Raw genomic sequence first — 17,577 nt, forward strand, 5'->3', positions numbered from 1 at the left:
TGACCGTTTACTTTGAAGGCTTAGCTCGATAGATAAAAATTAGTAAGGCTAATCATCTGTTTATTTTAATATAATGAAACTTTGAGATATCTCATGATCCTTGATTATTTCTATCATTTAAGCTAGTTTTATTTGATTTTTATTTTATTACAAAAATCCTAAGCTTAAGAATAAAAAAATTCAATCATACATTTTCTCAATCATGCAAAGTAAACGCTTCTATTGTATTATTTAGAGTTATAAAGTTCAACTATTAAAAGAGAAAGTAAACCGAATTGATTATCATAGTACAAGTATTTATTTGCCCTAGTGTTGTATTTTTCTTCGTAGTGGGTAGCGAAAATCGTGGCTAACACACATATCATTCGGAATTTGTCACATCGCAATATATAATTTTAAGTTCAAAAGTCTCTCTTAATTTATTAAACCTAGCAGCACTTGCTCTCCAAGCCTTCTAGCGTTGTACCTGCGCTATTGTGCTATAAACATTTCATACGTTCAATTTTGAGATTTGTGATAATTTTAAATATAAGCAACAAGTCATATTTAGCCCCATATCATGAAAGTATAAATTGAATTGTCATTTTTTAATTGAATTAGTAATCGTGGGTAGAAAATTTTCACAATGAATTCATTACATGTTCACAATCACAATCCGTAGTTGATATTTTAAAAATTAAAATATATTCGTAGCCTATATGAATTAACACTATTTTTTACATACTTAACATTTATTCTTTAAAAATAGTACTTATTACATCCCATAAGTATGAAGTTCTTTAATGAACATTAATATAATTGCATATTTAACCATTTGATTCAATTCAATTTATTTACATTATTTACATAATTCTGTTCTTATATAAGAACATGCAAAGATGGGTAAAATCAGATTTACATATATTCACTCACACTCTCTCCTTCCTTCAATTCTTCTCACACAGCAATGCATGCACACGTGCTCGTCTTCCCATTCCCTGCGCAGGGCCACATGATACCGCTCCTGGACTTCACCGCTCAAATCGCCGCCGCCGGCCTCTCCGTCACCGTCGTCGTCACCCCGAAAAACCTCCCCTCGCTCGACCGCGTCCTCGCCGCCCACCCCGCCTCCATCACCGCCCTCGTCCTCCCCTTCCCGCCGCACCCCGCCCTCCCCGCCGCCGCCGAGAATCTCTCCCAGCTCCCCCCCGACGCCTTCCGCTTCGTGCTGCGCGCACTCGGCGACCTCCGCGATCCTCTCCTCCGCTGGTTCCGCAGCCACCCCTCGCCGCCCGCCGCCATCATCTCCGACCTCTTCCTCGGCTGGACCCACCACCTCGCCCGCCAGCTCGGCATCCGCCGCTACGTTTTCTGCCCCTGCGGCGCCCTCGCCGCCTCCATCATCAACTCCCTCTGGTGCGAGATGCCGACGAGGAGAAACCGCCACGACGATGACGAAGCGACGGAATTCCCGAGGATTCCGAATTCACCATTTTACCCCTGGTGGCAGCTCAGCCCTCTTTACCGGAGCTACGCGGAGGGAGACCCAGTTTTGGAATTCATCAAGGATTCGTTCCGAGCTAATGCATTAAGTGATGGGCTGATTTTGAACACGTTTTTAGAATTGGAGGGCGTTTACTTGGATTACTTGGCGAAGGAATTGGGCCATGATCGGATATGGCCCATTGGGCCGCTCTTGCCTCCTATCGAGATTGGGCCTGTCGATCGGGGCGGGTCGAGTACCGTATCCATTTCACAAATATCCACGTGGCTCGACACGTGTCAGGACGGCACAGTGGTGTATGTATGTTTTGGAAGCCAAACAATATTGAGTAACAAGCAATTGGAAGAGTTGAGCTTAGGGTTGGAGAAAAGTGGTGTCAAATTCATACTCGTGGTGAAGGATGTGATGCCTAGTCACAACGAAAGTGATGATTACGGAATGATTCCAACAGAATTCGAGAATCGTGTCGTCGGGAGAGGAGTCGTGATTAGGGGGTGGGCCCCACAGGTCGCGATACTGAGGCACAGAGCCGTGTGCGCGTTTCTGACGCACTGCGGCTGGAATTCGACCCTCGAAAGCATTGCTGCCGGGGTGCCGATGATGGCGTGGCCCATGGGAGCGGATCAATTTGCAAATGCGACTTTAATAGAGAACGAGCTTGGAATCGCGGTCCGGGTGTACGACGGCGACGAAGCCGCGGTTGATTCTAACGACGTAGCGCGACATTTAGTCGAGGCGACGACGTCGGAGAAGTGGATGGAGAGGAGAGCTCGTGCCATGGCATTGGGCAAGGCTGCACGAGATGCTACCGCTAGAGGTGGAAGTTCATTCAACAATTTAGATCATTTTGTGAGCTATTTATCAAAATTACATCAATAAATAAATAAATCTACAAATATTCTCTATTTTTAATACTCCCTCGGTCCCACTGTACCTGAGACTCTTTCTATTTTGGGCGTCCCACTGTAAGTGAGACTCTTTCCTTTTTGGATAAAAGTTTTTCCCATCTTTTAACTTTTTCACCTACACACAAAATACACCTTTCTTAATTTCCGTGCCCCAAAAAAAGGTCTCACTTACAGTGAGACGGAGGGAGTAGGTAAATAGTAAATTCTCAGCGGGTAAAAGACACGAGAAACGAAGCACAGAAAAAAGGGGACAGATGGAAAGATAAGGTATAGAAATGTCTCTTTCTCGTTCAGCCTCTGCCCCATTTCTTCCCATTGATTTTTCCTTTTCAAATAAGCGACGACACACCATTTTTGGCTCGTGATGTTCAGATACGGCACCGAAGAAGAAGATTTTGCAAGCTTTAATAATTTAAAGGTGACGTCATAATTGTTATTCAAACATCACACGATTAATATTTGAACTAAATTGTTTTCTTTGGTACTAGAGTTGGCGTATAACTTAAATATTTCCTTTTACCAATTTGATTGTATACAAATTTTTCCATTTCATATATGATGTTTACGATCTCAACTCCTCTTTGGTGTTTCTGAAATGAAGTCTTTTTTTCCAACTCTCACTTATTATCCAACTCTCAATTATTAATTGAAAAAGAAATTGCAATTAAAATATCATTTTCATATTATGATTTCTTTATTTCAAAAAGGCAGTGAAAATCTAAAGATAGCATTTAATATTCTGCACAAGGGGGGAAAGGAACACAGATTAATATGAAAACATCATCTTCATACACACATACATAGATTTAAACTCTGGATTTGATCCTATTTCCCAAAGATGGATTTAATCCACCAAAGGCCTTTAGTATCCTTGGGCGAAGTGTCAGCTTCAGGCGGAGAATCAGAGTGAGGCGTTTTGTGGAGCTTGCTCACATCGTAGCCTTGTTCTTTAGCCTTCTCCACCAGCCGATTGTATACATCTTCATCAATATGAGCTTGCCTGCTCAGAATCTGCACAAAATTTGATCTCATTTGTTGAATCTCGTCCTTTTCAATTGAATCATAAATCAAGCAATTATGAGGATATACATACCCATAAATAGCTCCTAGAGGGCTGGCCAATGACAGCATACTGATATTCATCATCAATGTAGAGCACCCAATAATCGCCGGTAATAGGAATGATAGGCAGGAAAGGGGGCACATAGAATTTGACTTTGAGCTTCGCCTCGTCGCTCTTGGGATCGGCTTTGTACGCAGTTCCTTCGATGGAACCCCTCTTCCCATCGCTCCACGTCTCGTTCAGCACGTTCACCGTGCCGTCGGGATTGAGAGTGTAGGTGGCGCGTGTGTCGACGCCGCTCTTCGGCTGGAATCTCGACGGGAAGGAAGCGATCTCGTACCATGTCCCCATGTATCTCTCGACGTCCAAATTCCTCACTACTTCCATCTCTTTCGTCGCCATTGCTTCTCTCTCTTTTTCTGATATTTCTTTGCTCTGTATTTTCTAGGGCAAGGGATGTATGTATATATATTTTGGGGATTGGGTTTTTGGGGGAGACGACGTGGCCTCTTGAGAGCCTTACGCGTCTACTCGGTTTAACCTTCTTGAAAATGCCAGAATATTTGAGGACCTACTAGACTATTTTGTTTCATTTTCCAAATTTTAACTAAATTCAATTTTTGAGCAATTTGAATTATTGGGGATATCTTGTCGACAAAGTTTCGGATCTCTTAGTTCATAAGCATTTCAAAATTGAAATATAACTCCAAGAGGAAAGCATTTGAAAATAATTTTACTACTTTTAGTTCCATTTTTATTGATGTAAAATGAAATAATTTACTATATATTGTTCATGAATTGATTAATGAATGTTAGTTGGATCTTGTAATACTTCAACACAGTTCAATACTCGAATCTGAATGTGAATCTTGTATGAAATCTAGGCTCACAAAATCAAGCTAAACTAAACAAAGATGAATCACAGAGAAGTTAATCCATCAACTTTCATCATGCAGAAGTATTTAGATGGCACCAATGCACCAGCCTTGCTGCACAGATCCACAACGGCGGGTGCGTGCCCGTAATACTCGCGGCCTCGATCAACGAGTACGTGCGGATCCTGGCGACGTCTGGACCAAACCACGTTAGACGGGACCAAGTCCTCCACCCCGGCCCTCCTCCAGAGATGGCAACTCTCATGCTTCACCACCCCACGCGATCGAGCCTTCTGCCCCCACGGCCCAACGTGCACTTCCTCACAGTGCTTGCAAACTCTCGCCGGATGCTCCATCAGTAACTTGTGGACTTGAGATCTAAGCGTCTCCCACGCGTTCACAGTTCGTCGCGCTATCAGCTGCAAATCGTCATCTGGAAATGGGGGAGTAATCACACTTTGGTCATTGGCATCCACCCCCGCCTGCAGGCAGAGCTCCACAACTGCAGGAACGCGTTGATGATCAAATATTTCGCGATGCTTGGTGACATCCCTGAACGTTTTCTGCAAATGGAGAGACTCTACAGGGATGATGATGTCGTTTATGCTTGCTTTAACCCATTCGTGGACCTTATTCTTTGAATGATGCCGGTAGCCATGGCAGGTTCGAATCAAATGACCGCTTTCGCCTATGTAAACTTCCGGGCAGTATCTGTCACAAGAAAACATAAAAATGAAAAACTTCTACAGAAAATCTTGCAGATAGATTATACTACATTGGAGAAGTAAATTGGTGTTAACCACAGCTTCATTGGAACCAATTTCTTCTACCGGTACACGTTCCAATCTATTTCTATATTCATGAGAAAAAAAAATTATACCAGAAGACGAACATGGTTTAATACGAGCTGAAAAACTCGTTCTTGTTCAACAAATAGAAGTTCAAAACTAAACCTTCACATGTAAAATTACGCGACTAATCTCCAACAAGTGGAAACGCAAGGTTTTCGAACTCTATCCACAGAAGGAATTCCTAAACTTTTTTATGATTCAAGATATAGCTACTACAATGATTGATTAGCATCCATTCTTGGTTGGTTCCAATATGTGATCTAGGGACGAAAGCGAAATGCTATTAACGCAATTCACCCACGACGTTCGTTTATTTCCATCAATATCTCAATACTAATGGACCAAACAAACCATATAAGTAACACACAAGACAGCAAAATAAGGCAGCTGATGCAAGTAGAAGAGTTTAGAGCACAATTAAACAAGCTAACACTAAGCAAGTTCATTTTCACAGTAAGCTTCAACATCAGTTTATCGACTTTGTAAAAAATTTACAACGATCCTTCCAATTTAGTGTTATCCAGCATAATCAATCTTATCTTAAACTTCAATAGACAACATTGATAGAGACAGTTTACAACTGCAGAATTCTAGCAGAATTTATCTATCTAAAGCAACCAATTTGATTCATCAATTATCAGAAATCATTATACAATCCCCCAACCCTAAGGATCAATCAGAATTCCAGCAAAATGCAACATAACAACCCTAATAAATATTCCTTTAATCAATCTAATGACATATTCTTATAAACAAATAATGGAAACAGCTAAACGAGCTAAAAATCCATATGTAATTATTAAAAAAAAAGAAAAGATGGGTAAGATTAGTACAATTACTTGCAAGCCCAGACCGGAATGTGGGTGATGAGGGCCGATACGCCGTCGTAGAGAGCGTTTCGGGCACGGAGGGCTTCACGCGCCACTGGAATCGCGGGATTGACGGGAAGATCCTTGGCTCTTTGCTCAATTCGCTTCATTATCAAAGGCCTCAGCTTCTGCAGTTCCACGCCCAGATTCGATTTTGCGCTGTAATTTCTAAGCCCTTTCAACATTTCTTTGAGAACTAGGGATTTATTTCGCCATAGTTTAAGATTGCTGGAGCTCATCTCAATCCCAGAAGCACAAAATGGACATACGATACGGCCTCCAAACTCCAAAGGCAATGATCAAAACCCGCGGCCTTCAAATTCAATTTTGAGAAAGAATCACTTCAGATAGAAATCACAAAATTTCGGACTGTTTGGGTATCAAATGGCCCGGCCCGATAAAGCATGTGGTCGGGCTTAGGTAAGACTGAAATAGTAAAGAAATTGAGAGATTCATACCTTTTTGTCTAATATCTTTAGCAACATAACTTATATTGCATCCCATTCTACGAAACAAATATGCACAAGATCCACAAAATGAAATCAATTATCAATTATACAGTTGAAAGTAGAGACAATGTATTAAAATATCTAATTTTATACTCCTCCATCCCATCACAATAGTCTTATTTTTTTTCAGCACGAAAATTAAAAAATTTATTTTTGGAGGGTAAAAATATGTAATAATCTTATTTTTTTTAACATAGAAATTAAAAAATTTATTTTTGGAGATTAAGAAATTTGTTTTTGGAGTGTAAAAATATATGAGACCACATCATTTATAGGATAAAATTATTATCAAAAATAGAAACAAGACTATTTTAGTAGTACGTCCCGAAAAAGAAAACAAGACAAAACTATTACTCCCTCCGTCCCAATAAAAGTGGCCACATTTTCTTTTTGGGTGTCCCATTAAAAGTGGCTACTTTCTAAAAATGGCAAAAGTTTACTTTAATTAAGTCAACAATTACTCACTAATTTGGTCAACAATTGTAGGCCACTTTCTAAAAATGCCAAAATTACTCACTAATTTGGTCAACAATTGTAGACTACTTTCTAAAAATTACTCACTAATTTTGGTGGGTCACACTCAATTAAAACATAGCAATCCTCTTCTTAATCTCTGTGCCTAAAAAAAAGTGGCCACTTTTATTGGGACGGAGGGAGTATAATGGAATGAAGGGAGTATAATAAAAATAAAAAAATACTATTCAATTAAATAAAAAACTTAAAAATTAATCTTTTTTTGTGAAAAAAACAGATATATTTTTTTTAAATTTATTACTACTATAGTATTAAAGAAAATATACTTAAAATTATGGAAAAGGGAGCTTTAATTTATTTGTGTAAATATAACAATATTAACTATATTTCCTCTTTTTTTGCCTTATTTCCGAGATTCCTCAAAGATCACCACTCGAGATAGTCTTAGAATTTGTGCAAAATGAGATTTTGATTAATTCAGAGAAATATATCTCAAAAAAGAAATTTCCATCTTAACAATTTCCAAGTTAATTGTAAAAAAAATCGCAATTTTAGTACGGATTTGTATCTTCAATACAACTTCTAAGATATTTTGATTTGTAGCCTAAGAAAACCAGAGACATCTAATTGAAATCCAACCAAAAAAGAAGAAGAATAAAAAGTAAAAAGGTGAAAAAAGTGAGGCTCAGATCTGTAAATTGGTAGCAGGCAAATAGACAGCCGGTGACGCCATGGCTGCGAATTCAGCGGTTGGCTCATGCAATTCAAGGAAGAAACAAATTCCTCCCAAAATCACAGGCCATCCGGATCGCCCGGCCAAGATACGGCCGGGTGTGTCTGTTTGCCTGATCCAATTGCAGAGAGAGATGGAAGAATCATCATCACAGCCTCATTGAGAAACGATGGGATTTGGCGAGGCAACTTGAAAATGAAAATGAAAATGATTGTTTTGTTGAGCGTTGATTGCTGGTTAGATACATAGTCAGGGCTGTTGACTTAAATGGAAGAAATCATGGGAGAAGTGAGAGCCAGGAGCAACCACCCTTTAGAATTCCCATTTTTCTCTCAGCTCCTCATTCTTCTCTCTCTTCTCGTCGGAGAAGAAGACTAAATTGGTTTGGCATTTAAATATAGGATTTTTTTTCTATTCCTTATTTGCCCCCCACTTTGAGTGTGACGTGGTCGTGGATTTACACGCCACCATTGTGCACCCACCCAAACTTTAGAAACGAGAACATTCCAGAAAGTAACAATAATGCAACTCGATTTAATTTTATTAATATTATTTTCTTAATATGGTCTTTGTATTGTAAATTTGTAAGGGTAGTCCCCCAAGCCCCTCTTATTTTAAAATTAAAAAATAAAAATTGAAATTAAAAAAATCAAATAACAATCGAAAAATTGAATCTAATTTTAATTTTATCTTTTTATATTTAGCTCGAGCAACGCATATACATTTTTACATCGAGCCGAGCTCTCTCTATCTTGCCACCCATCGAGCTTGGAGGCTCGACAATGGGGCGAAGCTCATCAAGAACCAACTCGAATTTTTCAATCGAGTGCCATTAAAAATGGCCTAATAATCTTATTATAGTTCTAAAATGATTTACCATTTTTGAAAATATTAAATTTTATATTGGCATAAGGACACTAGCAACTCTAAAATGATTTACTAAAAAATTAAATTTTATATTGGCATAACCTTTTTGCAATCTTGAAATGGATTAAAATAAAATATTTGTTGATTCTAAGTAGCTTCTAAGACAATCTTTTACACCAAACTATAACTTATTCTGGAGCATATATCACTTTGAACAATAATAACTATTTCAATCAGTTACATCATACTAAATTATTTAATTATTCTATTTATACTTACTTTTTATACTCTTCAAATCATACTTGCACATTCACCTCAAAGAATTTCAATAAATCCTACGCATTACCAAATTTTCAAGATGATTATCGGACTATTTATTTGATTAAAAGAAATACTCACGTTAATTTAGCTCGAGATTTACCTCTTTGAGAAAACTAAAATTAGTGAGAACAAACAATTTCAAATTTGCAGGTGATGATAAATTTTAGTTTTAGGTGTTAGCTCAATGTCATAATCATTCATATTTTAACTTCAATTTTATTTTTCCTTCTCAATTATGTGGTTTTATCCATCCTTAATCTTATGATAACTATAATTAGGTCCCATTGCATGTCTTAATGATGGTAGTTTTGAGTTGATTTTCTGTGAAGAGCCAAAACAAAAACTCATTCTCCAAATGTAGGAATTAAAGAAAAATAGAAGAAATTCAAAAAAGAAGATTTATTTAAATGAGGCTCAGATCTGTTGTGGCGGAGATCGGGCAGATGAACACCGCCATGGCTGCGAAACCAGCGGTTGCATCTGATGAACAGATGCCGTCCGGGTCGCCCCGCCAAGATATGGGTCTCACCTTGCCCGATCCACTAGCTCAGAAGAATCCAAATCATCATCACAGCCCTTATATGATTGAGAGAGAGAGAGAGAGAGAGATGATAGGGTGCGTTCACTTTGTATGTGTGAGTGTGAGCGAGTAAATGGGGGCTATGAATATAATCACCATATTCTTCTTCTACAAGGGCGGTTGGGATTTTTTCACCAGAGAAATCATTGGGTTAACAGAGAGGGGCAACCACCCTTGAAGAAATTCCCAATTTCTCGCTGTAAACCCTCATTCTTTTCTTCTGAGTCACTATCCCCCAATTTCTTGTATTCACACAGAAAATGGAGAATAGGATGGAACAGATGCAATGAAAAGAAGAAGAAGAAGAAGAAGAAGAAGAAGAAGCGCCGCTACAATGTTAGGGTTTGCGGTCATTTTATTTGTTCTCTACTCCATTTTTCAATTTTTTTTAATAATAAAAATTCACTTGTATTTAGAATGGTGGGCTTTTTGCTCGGTTTGATTTTTATTGGGCTTTCAGCTAATTGTGATTTTTTATCCTATTTTTCAACACTCATGATAACTATTTTTGTAGAAAAATAATTCACCAAAATTTTATAGCATTCTATAAATTTATTAAATTTCTGCATGTATATTTTCAATATTATTTTTAAGTAATTCTATTTAACACAACATAATAATAGTAACTTCGCTTCGTTTGAAAAAGAGGAGGCTCAGATCTGGAAATTACACAAGCAAGCAAAAGAGAAGCGACCACGCCATGGCTGCAGAAGCACCGGTTGCATGCGCGCACCGCACGCCGTCCGGGTCGCCCCGCCAAGATACGGGCCGCGCATTCTCAGTGCCCGATTCAGCAGCTCAGATGGAAATTCAATACAAAATGTAATCGTCACAGCCTCGGCGAAAGTGGAAGTAGAGGAAAAGGAAAAGCGAGCAAGGCGCAGATGTAAGCGTTGTCGTGGAGGAAATGGATCATATTATATAGCTGTAATTCCCCTTCTTTGTTTTTTTCAAGGGTGGTTGTTGTTGTTGTTGTTGTTTGTTAAATTGAAGAAATCATGGGGTATGAAGAGAGGGGCAACCACCCATCCGAAATTCCCAAATTGAAACTCTCTCGAACCCTCATTCCTCTCCATCTCAGCTGACTGTGAGAGTGGTAATTGAGCTTCACTCTTTATTTATTTACTTCTTCATTTTTACTTGATATTACTGGTTTGCCCCTGCTTTGAAATTAAGTGCTGTAACGTTTATCGAGCTACGCATGAATAAAATTCTGTCCAAAACACACCTTCAAATTTTTAGAATATCTTCGAGTTTAGACTTCCGAATTTATTAAAGGTTAATTTAAGAGTTCAAAAAAATAAAAAATTAACTTGACTGGTCCGAAGATAATAATCCAATAGTCTAGTAAAATTTGCTCAATAAATATATTTTTAAAAATATTTAATTATTTTTTGTCCGAATTTTGGCAAAAAAGGAATTTATTGAATGCACAAATGTAGAGACTATTTAATCCTATTGGTGGTAAGGTCGGCAGTCGCAGTATTGATGTTGCAGACCACCAATTCCAACGAACGACTGTGTTTTGACACGTATTATACAAGTGTTGCTTTTCTATATAATAATTTCACACATTTCTCGGATTTTTCCGCTTTAGTGTTTCAAAAGTATCGAATTCTTCAATTACTCACTTCGTCTTTACATAACTATCGTATTGTAAAAATTGTTTTATCTCCATATTCCAAAATTATTGAGTAAAATTATATGAGACTTTTAATTCTACGATTATCTTAAAATTAAATAAAATTTAACAACTAAAGGACAATATCCTAAACTTCAAATAATCTTTTAGATGGAATATTAAATTCCGAAATTTACAAGCATACAAAACGACGATGTAATTACAAATCTAGATGGAATACTAAATTCCCAATTTTACAAGCATACAAACTTCCGATATAAAGTATACTTGACACAAAAAGGGGAAAAAAAAAACAAAAAGAATGATCCGAGAGAGAAAAAAGAAGAGAAGTTGAAAGAAATATGTATTGTGATTGTGAGTAGTGAGGGAGGAGAACTGAGTTGAGGCTCAGATATTTTACCATGGCTGCAAAACCACCGGTTGCATATACCAGATGCCATCCGGGTCGCCCCGCCAGCATACCAACATTCATCGTCATTGCCCCATTTGCCAAAGATGTCGAAGATCCAAAAATAAATAAATAAATAAATAAGCCATAGAGGCTCAAATATATTACCACCGCCGCCGCCGCAGCAATTCCATCAAAACAACCGGTTGCATAAATGCCATCCGGGTTGTTCCGACAAGATCAACTCAGATGAAACCTCCTTCACGCACCTTCTCATCCTTAACATTATTATTATTATTATCATTATCATTATTTGCAGAAAGAAACAGCCAGCTGCAAAGACACACAAGGGTTTTGTTTCCAATGTTAGGTTGGACAATCATGGGGGGAAGAGGGAGGGGCAACCCTTGAGGAAAATCCTAAGCCTCCCACCCCCTCATTTCTCATTTTCTTGGCTCAGATCAAGAAACAAACAGGCAGGGAGATGGAGACGCCGCCATGGCTGCAACACACCCGGTTGCCCCGCCAAGATACGGGTCGGATCATTCTCACTGCCTGACCCAACTCATCTAAGCTCATCATCACAGCCTTTGTTACTGAATTAAGGTCCCAGGAATCGAAAGGAGTAGTAGATTGGTATGTGATGGATGAAGAAGCAAAACCATAACCAAAATGATGTGGTTTGTGGAACTTCCCCATGCTACAAGTAGGACTAATGTTTTCAACCATTTTTCCATCAACTATGGCTCAGATATTTGGTGCACGTGACGAGTCAAACAGATGCTAGCCAAGCCATCACCGGTTGCATATACCGAATGCCATCCGGGTTGCCCCGCCAAGACATCAAGTTTCATCGTCACAACCCCTCGGATACATGTGTGTGTGTGTGAGAGAGAGAGAGAGAATACCAATTCATACAGCATAGTACACTGTATCCAAATCAAAGGCCATATCCAATTTCTCCAATAAATAAGGGACTGGGGCTCAGATGTGTGATAGGGAACCAGAATCCAACCACGCCATGGCTGCAAGATCACACCGGTTGCATATGCAACTCCGGGTTGCCCCGCCAAGATCAGGACAGGATTCTTTTAGCCCAAGTATCATCAATACATCTAAAATCATCATCGTCATTGCCCCTCCATCAACAGATCATTTCCAGAATTTCGAGGGGCAACAACAGCATATTAATCCCCTACTGTCCAAGATGTAGCTCATATGGTAAACAATAAGGGGGCATTTACTTTTTATGATTGATAAAATGCATGATTGAGTATTTCCTCCTTTCAATGGGAATACGAATCATGCAAAATTAGCTCAGATGATAGAACTTATCAAGGGCCTTAGAATATCGCAAAGTTTCAATCCCTTAATATCACAATTCACAAGGGACTGAGGCTCAGATGTGTGATGGGGAACCAGAATCCAACCACGCCATGACTGCAAGATCACCGGTTGCATATGCAACTCCGGGTTGCCCCGCCAAGATACGGGGAAGGATTCCTTTTGCCCAAGTATCATCAAATCAAATACATCTAAAATCATCATCGTCATTGCCCCTTCATCCACAGATCATTTCCACGGACTTTCAAGGGACAACAATGGCATATTGATCACTTATTGATCAATTGTGTCTTATCACTCAAACCAAACGCCACCATAACCAAACAAGCTCAAAATTTAGCCATATAAACAGACTTCGAGAAACTGAGGCAAGGCAAGAGAGTTCAACCACGCCATGGCTGCAGAAACACCGGTTGCATCTGTCGAGGAACCAGATGCCATCCGGGTCGCCCCAGCCAAGATACGGGTCTCCCCTCCCCACTCCATTGCCAAAGATGTCAAGCTCCAAATTTTGTGCCCCAAACACACAATAATAGTCACCAGATTAGCAGAAGCTCAAAAGAATCCGATGAAACCAGTACAACCGGTTGCACACAAGTTTTTACTATTAGAAATAGGCTCGTTTCTTCTCCTTCAAATTGAAAACAAGCATAGAGATGGAGACTCCGACATGGCTGCAAATCATACCCAATTGCCCCGCCAACATACGGGTCGGATCATTCTCAATGCTCATTTCCTGTTTTGCAATCAATAATTTATCCCTACCAAAACCACAGTTTAGGCGTTCAATCATCACACGCGAACATGAAATGGTAAAATTATTCATATTAAGACTTAAAATAACGTATTCACCTTGGATCTTCTGCATCCATAACATATGCGCAGCTTCTGCTGGTGTCGATGAATTTAAGGCACATGCAACTAGATCGCGAAAATTTCTGGAGCAATCGGATGAATTTGCGGTTTCGAAGGATTTTACACACAAATATAGATCCGAGCTTGTGCATAGGTCGCAAGTAGAATGGAAGAGTAGATGAGTGAAGAAGCAGAAGAGTGAGAAGTTTAGGGTTTTATTTCCCTTCTCGATGGAATTAAAAATAGAGAGGCTCAGATCTGGAAAAAATACAGGCGGAGAAGGAGACACCGCCATGGCTGCAAACAACCAGTTGCCCCGCCAAGATACGGGTCGGATCATTCTCAGCGCCCGCCCCAGCTCAAAGAAGCTCATCGTCACAGCCTTGGCTAGCTTGCAAAACTGGATCGAGGTCGCATGAAACACAATACTGGTGATTTGGTATATGATGGACAAGGAAACATTTGGAAATTCGAATGTATGATCGAGGGTGGAAACACAAGAAATGCATGAACTCGATCCCTTTCAGCAATTACACGCAGTGAGATCCGACTCAGATGACTGTGTGTGTGCAGAAAAGGGTTGTTCATGATTTCTTTTGTTAATGTTGTTGGAGATCATGGGCAAGAAGAGAGGAGCAACCACCCTTAATATTCATCTCTCTCTCTCTCTCACCTCATTCCTCAGCTGGGATTTCCACATGAGATCTAGAAACGAGAGTGATGAAGTGTTCTCATCTTAAAATAGGGAATCTTCTCTAAAACAAAATAAAAAAATTAGGGAATCTTTATTTTTAGTGTTGTATTTTATTAATTTTATTCCGAGTTAATTGTTACTTTTAACTATTCTAAAAATATAATACCTTCATAAATTAAAATATATAGATAATATATTTTTAAAATATTTATACCCTCAATAAAATTATAACTAAAAAAAAAAAATCTAAAACCACGTCTCTCTCCTTTTCCCCAGACGCCACCTCCCCTCCTCAACGTCGCGTTGCGCCGCGCCACCGCCTCAGCACCTCGCCACTGCAGCGTCATCGAGCTTCGTTGCGCCATCGCGTTGTACCTTGTAACAACACCATGCTCTCCCTCTCTCAATTTTGCAATGCTCGACATGCGGTGCTCGAGTGTTAAGCAATAGTGTATTGAGCGTCAAGCAATAGTAGGGGAATGCAAGATTGGTGAGCTGGAATGCAAGATTTGTGTGCGTGTGTTGGCTAAGCGATAAGGGGTTAATGCCTAAGGCCAAAGGTCTTGGGTTCAAGTCCCATGTGGTGCGGCCATTTAATTTCTTTATCTAATATTGTAAATTTATCAAAAAAGATTGGTGAGCTGGATATATTGTAAAATAAATAAAGAGTAATATTACAATTAAAATATTTTTAAAATCATGTGAAATTTGCAAATTTAGTTAAATGTTGCATTTCTATGCGAGAACTAACCCAAATATCTGTGTAAGTGTTACTTAATGTGAAATCAAATGTTCAAACTCAGGAATATATACATTCAAATCTAAGAACATATATCTGATTAAATATAACAAAATTTCAGGGAAGAAAACCCAGGCTGCTTCATCGTTCATGTATGGATATGATCATCCTATAACTTATGTTAAAAAATGTCAATCTAAATAATTTGCAGTGCAAAAACTTGACCAATAAGGGTGACCTGAAATATGTCTACTATAAGAGAGATCCCAACTCACCAACTAATAAAACTAAGCTCATCAATTCAACTTACTACTCTACACTACAACACCCTTTGTAGTGAGATGGGAATATAAGCATGCAACTAAAACAAACAAATTCCATACCTATTGCAAGTTTCAATCAGGTCCCCCGCGATCGAGCATGTCGACTAAAGTCATTCTTCTGGGGAACCTTGGTGGTAGCCTCAAAACCATGGCATCCTCCATTGCAATAGGAAGATGCGTGGCGCAAATGACAATCCCCCCTTTCTTTCTATGCCCATGGATGATATACTCGAGCAACTTCACGCCTTCACCATCCAGCGCCACGGAGGGCTCATCAAGCAACCAAATCGGCCTGTCCATGGCTAATAGCCTCGCAAGTTGCAACCTCTTCCGCTGACCCATGGAGAGCATTCTTGCTTTTTCTTTAACTAGTTTCCCCAGCCCCATAAGCTCTAGGGCAGGCACTGAATTCCCTTCCTTTCCTTCGAGAAGTTCGAACCATAACACATTGTCGAGGACTGTGAATTTATCCTTGATAGCATCTTTGAGTGCGAGCCAGTTTAGCTGAAGCTTGTACTGATGGAAAACGCCTGAGTTAGTGATGTCGTGGCCATTCCACAGTACCTGACCAGCAGTTGGTTTGTTGAAGCCTGCTAACATACGCAGCAAAGTGGTTTTGCCCGAGCCGTTGGTACCTGATAGAACAAGAGCTGATCCATCATGAAGCGTGGCATTGACATGGCGGAGAATCTGCTGTGCATTTCTCATGCAAGAGACATTGTCAAGGACAAGCCGAGGAACAGGAGGTTTCCGCACTAGCATTGAGGATATATAGAGTTTGTTTTGGATAAGCCACTGGGACTATCTAAAGGTACCTGCCAAGTAAAACCACCAAACAATTACCTATTGACACTAAAAGTAAGAAACATGTGAAATAGATGATAGATTCATAATTTCTTTTCATAAATAGTTTAGGGGATAAGACATTTTTCCATCTAAACTTTTCTGTTGTGACATCCAACCATCTAAACTATCTACGTTCTTCAATTTCCCATCTAGAAAACAGTAGTAGTGGGAGTCTATGTATATATACAAGCTTTTACTGATTCTAGTGTTTTAGGACTTTTTAAGTAACAAGGGTGAGGCATTTCTAAAGCTTAGAATTGGTGTAGTTATAAGAAACTTCATCATCAATTGTAATTCTTTATCTTTCTTATCATAGATGCATAAAAATTCAATAAACGCAACGGATATTGTAAAAGGATCCTAGAGATCAGAATTGCCTAAAAAGGAATCATGAATTCATGATGCTAATCAATAATTCAATATTTCTGCTCATGCCTTGAATAGTTTCTAAGCTCTCACCTCATACATACATTCCAAGCAATAAACCACAACTCAAGCTCAAGCAACATTCGAACCCTAAACCCTAAACCTTCGAACAATACAAAATTAACCAACATTCCAACAATACAAATTTGAGTGTAAATTCTCAAGATTCACATATACTCTTCTTACACAGTTACACCAACATTCCAACAATACAAATTCAAATGTAAATGCTCAAGATTCACATATACTCTTCTTTACTCGGTTACACCAACAATCCAACAATACAAATTCAAATGAAATGCTCTAGCTTAACCACAAACTGAATAAAAAACCACAACTCAAGCTCAAGTAACAAACCATAGCTTACAGACATGGAAGAAAAAATCACAGCTCAAGCTCAACCATAAATTGAACAATCCAAATCGAGAAATTGAACAATTCAAAGCTAGAAATTGAACTATACAACCACAAATTGATGCAATCAAATCGTTTATACCTTGCAAATGAATCATTTAAATAGCTTTGAGCAAAATTAAAAAGCCTCACAAATCAAAGAAATAGAATTAAAATTTAAATAGTTTAAGATGTTACCTGCTGAGCTGCTGGTGCTGGTTGGCTGTTGTTGGACGGAGACGGTGGTGCGGCGGCGGCGACGGCGACGTCTGGAGCCGCTGCTAGCGAGCGAGCGGCGAGTGGGGCTGGGGGTGGCGTGGGGCAGGGGCTGAACGCCGTGCAGGTGCTGTGTGCGTGCGTGAGTTTTAGATTTAGGAACTTATTAGGAGTTTTA

At 39.2% G+C, this 17,577-nt stretch overlaps 4 protein-coding genes and 1 long non-coding RNA gene across 6 annotated transcripts; 1 reads left to right on the forward strand and 4 right to left on the reverse strand.

The window, feature by feature from the left end:
- Positions 1–896: 896 nt before the first annotated feature.
- On the forward strand, positions 897–3,893 carry LOC130987573 (UDP-glycosyltransferase 89B2). The gene has a single exon (XM_057911153.1). It carries the CDS (start codon positions 947–949, stop codon positions 2,360–2,362), a length of 1,416 nt encoding a protein of 471 aa, XP_057767136.1. The 5' UTR covers positions 897–946; the 3' UTR covers positions 2,363–3,893.
- LOC130987575 (temperature-induced lipocalin-1) lies at positions 3,103–4,099 on the reverse strand. Its single transcript, XM_057911156.1, has 2 exons — positions 3,485–4,099; positions 3,103–3,402 (listed from the first exon to the last, which is right to left on the reverse strand). Exons 1-2 carry the CDS (start codon positions 3,854–3,856, stop codon positions 3,217–3,219), a joined length of 558 nt encoding a protein of 185 aa, XP_057767139.1. The 5' UTR covers positions 3,857–4,099; the 3' UTR covers positions 3,103–3,216.
- Positions 4,100–4,252: 153 nt separating this feature from the next.
- Positions 4,253–6,645, reverse strand: LOC130987574 (APO protein 4, mitochondrial-like). 2 transcript variants are annotated; one of them, XM_057911155.1, is made up of 3 exons: positions 6,508–6,645; positions 6,020–6,362; positions 4,253–5,040 (listed from the first exon to the last, which is right to left on the reverse strand). In XM_057911155.1, exons 2-3 carry the CDS (start codon positions 6,286–6,288, stop codon positions 4,374–4,376), a joined length of 936 nt encoding a protein of 311 aa, XP_057767138.1. In that variant the 5' UTR covers positions 6,289–6,362; positions 6,508–6,645; the 3' UTR covers positions 4,253–4,373. The 2 variants fall into 2 exon arrangements, with proteins under 2 accessions (XP_057767138.1, XP_057767137.1); XM_057911154.1 differs by having other exon boundaries at positions 6,020–6,557.
- A 4,658-nt stretch (positions 6,646–11,303) lies between these two features.
- On the reverse strand, positions 11,304–14,519 carry LOC130987576 (uncharacterized). The gene is made up of 2 exons (XR_009089794.1): positions 13,760–14,519; positions 11,304–13,668 (listed from the first exon to the last, which is right to left on the reverse strand). It is a non-coding gene; the product is annotated as an uncharacterized LOC130987576 (long non-coding RNA).
- Positions 14,520–15,264: 745 nt separating this feature from the next.
- On the reverse strand, positions 15,265–17,574 carry LOC130987577 (ABC transporter I family member 1). Its single transcript, XM_057911157.1, has 2 exons — positions 17,382–17,574; positions 15,265–16,333 (listed from the first exon to the last, which is right to left on the reverse strand). The coding sequence occupies exon 2, from the start codon at positions 16,278–16,280 to the stop codon at positions 15,591–15,593; it is 690 nt and encodes a 229-aa protein (XP_057767140.1). The 5' UTR covers positions 16,281–16,333; positions 17,382–17,574; the 3' UTR covers positions 15,265–15,590.
- Positions 17,575–17,577: the final 3 nt, after the last annotated feature.

This window comes from Salvia miltiorrhiza, chromosome 6 (assembly GCF_028751815.1).
Source record: "Salvia miltiorrhiza cultivar Shanhuang (shh) chromosome 6, IMPLAD_Smil_shh, whole genome shotgun sequence".
NCBI classification, from domain to species: domain Eukaryota; kingdom Viridiplantae; phylum Streptophyta; class Magnoliopsida; order Lamiales; family Lamiaceae; genus Salvia; species Salvia miltiorrhiza.